The 2,087-nt window shown below is 39.1% G+C and overlaps 1 protein-coding gene across 1 annotated transcript; it reads left to right on the top strand.

Annotated features, from left to right (window-relative positions):
• Nucleotides 1-776: 776 nt before the first annotated feature.
• Nucleotides 777-1,853, top strand: LOC123470347. The gene is made up of 2 exons (XM_045170537.1): nt 777-1,593; nt 1,654-1,853. Exons 1-2 carry the CDS (start codon nt 792-794, stop codon nt 1,767-1,769), a joined length of 918 nt encoding a protein of 305 aa, XP_045026472.1. The 5' UTR covers nt 777-791; the 3' UTR covers nt 1,770-1,853.
• The last annotated feature ends 234 nt before the right edge of the window (nt 1,854-2,087 follow it).

Here is a 2,087-nt window from a genome sequence, read left to right on the forward strand (position 1 = left end):
AAGCTAAACGGAAAGCTTGTGCAAACAAACTCACGACTTTCATATATTTTATTCATTTTTTGTAATAAATTAAAAAATTAACCATCCGGCAAATAGATAATTACTCCTTTATTTTTTAAATGTTTCGTTTTAAATGCTGGACTTCAAATAAAATACGTTCAAGGAAAAAATTTGAACACGGTTAAGTTTTCCCCCTCTCAAGAAATTTTGACAATTAATAATGAAACTTAGTGATCGGCCCCAATTAGTTCTAATTGAGTTAACCGCCCCGCACCGATAAAGTGCATTCGGGGTTGAAATGAGGTGCCACTTTTTCAACCGGGGCGGTGCGGGGAAAAATTTGAGGTTAACCCATTGCCCCGAAGCAATAGAAAAAAAATGCCGTTCTTTCGGTTTTAGAGTAAAAATCGGGGCAATCGGGTAGAACGAGCTATTATCGGGGTTGTTATCGGATAGATCGGGTGAAACAGTCAATCAATAATGTTTTTTGCATTGATGAATCGATTGATTGCAATCCAATTCATTGCAAACACCAATTGAATTCGGGGAGAAGAGTTTTCCACCCTGACCAACGCCTCGATGGCCCGAAATGAGAAACCCGATTTGTAAAAAAGCGCCCCGATTGGCTCGAGGCCTATCCTTAAATGAAACAATTGAAAATCTTCTTGGCTGTTGGAAGGAGGTCCGTAGAATATTATTTTCGCACATCCATTGCACTTCAAAGGTGACTAGCCGACGGACATCCCTGGAACTACCCATTGAGTACATAGATATCTAACGGATGTTCGGCCATGATTCGGACATCCGACGGCAGAAATGTGCTATATGGGACTGTTGTGCCAGACATTTGGATCTTCCAGGCTGATGACAATTCTTCAAAATGTTGGTATCCTAAAACTTCTCGGCACATTTCATCAAAGAAACGTGAAGTACCAAAACCATGTTGGTATGTTTATCCTTGTATCGTCAGAAAGGAATATGGTATAACAATTTACAGTTTCATATTGTGTGGTTTTTCAAATTTTGTTTACATTTCATCAGATTCATATGAATCTGCTCGTTCACAGGAGCACATTGCTTTAATTCAATCAGACATTAATACTGAGGGTAAAGATGATGCCAGTCAACCTAACACGTCATTGGGAAGGGGAAAGAGACACAAGAGGCCGAATAAAAGATTCTTGCCTTCAAGTGATGATGAAAGCGTTGGTGTATATGGACCCACCCAGCCAGAAACAATTGTGATTCCAATAATTCCAGGTAGCTTATGTAGGAATTCTGTTGATGGTGGTGTTCCTGCTGTGCACCCAACAGCACCACTTGCAGTTCAGCGGAGATGCAATAATTCTGTTGATGACCCTGGTGTATCTGGGCCCACTCATACAGAAGCAATTGTGATTCCAACGGTTCCAGTTAGCCTATTAAGGAATTCTGTTGGTGGTGTTCCTGCTGCACTGCCAATGACACCATTTGAAGTTCAGCAAAGTTGCAGTAACTCTTTTGAGGAAGTCTCACAGCATATGAGAGGGGAAATTACTGTTAATTCTACGGATGACAATTCACCAGTTTCCTACAACAATTTGTATTCACAAGGTCAGTATTTACTAATTTTTTATCACAATGGTAATCTGTAGTTACTTTAATTTGTATTAGAAATGCCCTATTCCGGCACGATTGTAAATCAGCGGATGAGTGTTGCGGTACCGAATCAATCAAACATCTTGAGCGAAGGTAGTATGTTTAGTTTGTTGGAATGTTTTCGAAAATAAATGTTTAAATCCTCTGTTTAGTAGAAATGCCCAACGGTAGTACGCGTAATGTTTTTTTTAAATCAGAGGAATCCATCAAACACCTTGACTTACGGTAATTTGTTGACTTTATTTTAAGCTTTCGTCGTTAATGTCTACTTTCTAACGTACATTCTTTCATTTATTTAAACTTTAAGGTTCTGTAGCATTGATTGGGAAGTTGGTAAGAGAAGACCTTAAACTACAGGAATTTATTTCAAACATGATGGCGAAACTCGTCGTTATGGAATCAAAGATGGAAAGCCATCGACAGCCAGTAGCAGAAACACTAGCTAATCC

This window comes from Daphnia magna, linkage group LG3, assembly GCF_020631705.1.
Source record: "Daphnia magna isolate NIES linkage group LG3, ASM2063170v1.1, whole genome shotgun sequence".
NCBI lineage: Eukaryota > Metazoa > Arthropoda > Branchiopoda > Diplostraca > Daphniidae > Daphnia > Daphnia magna.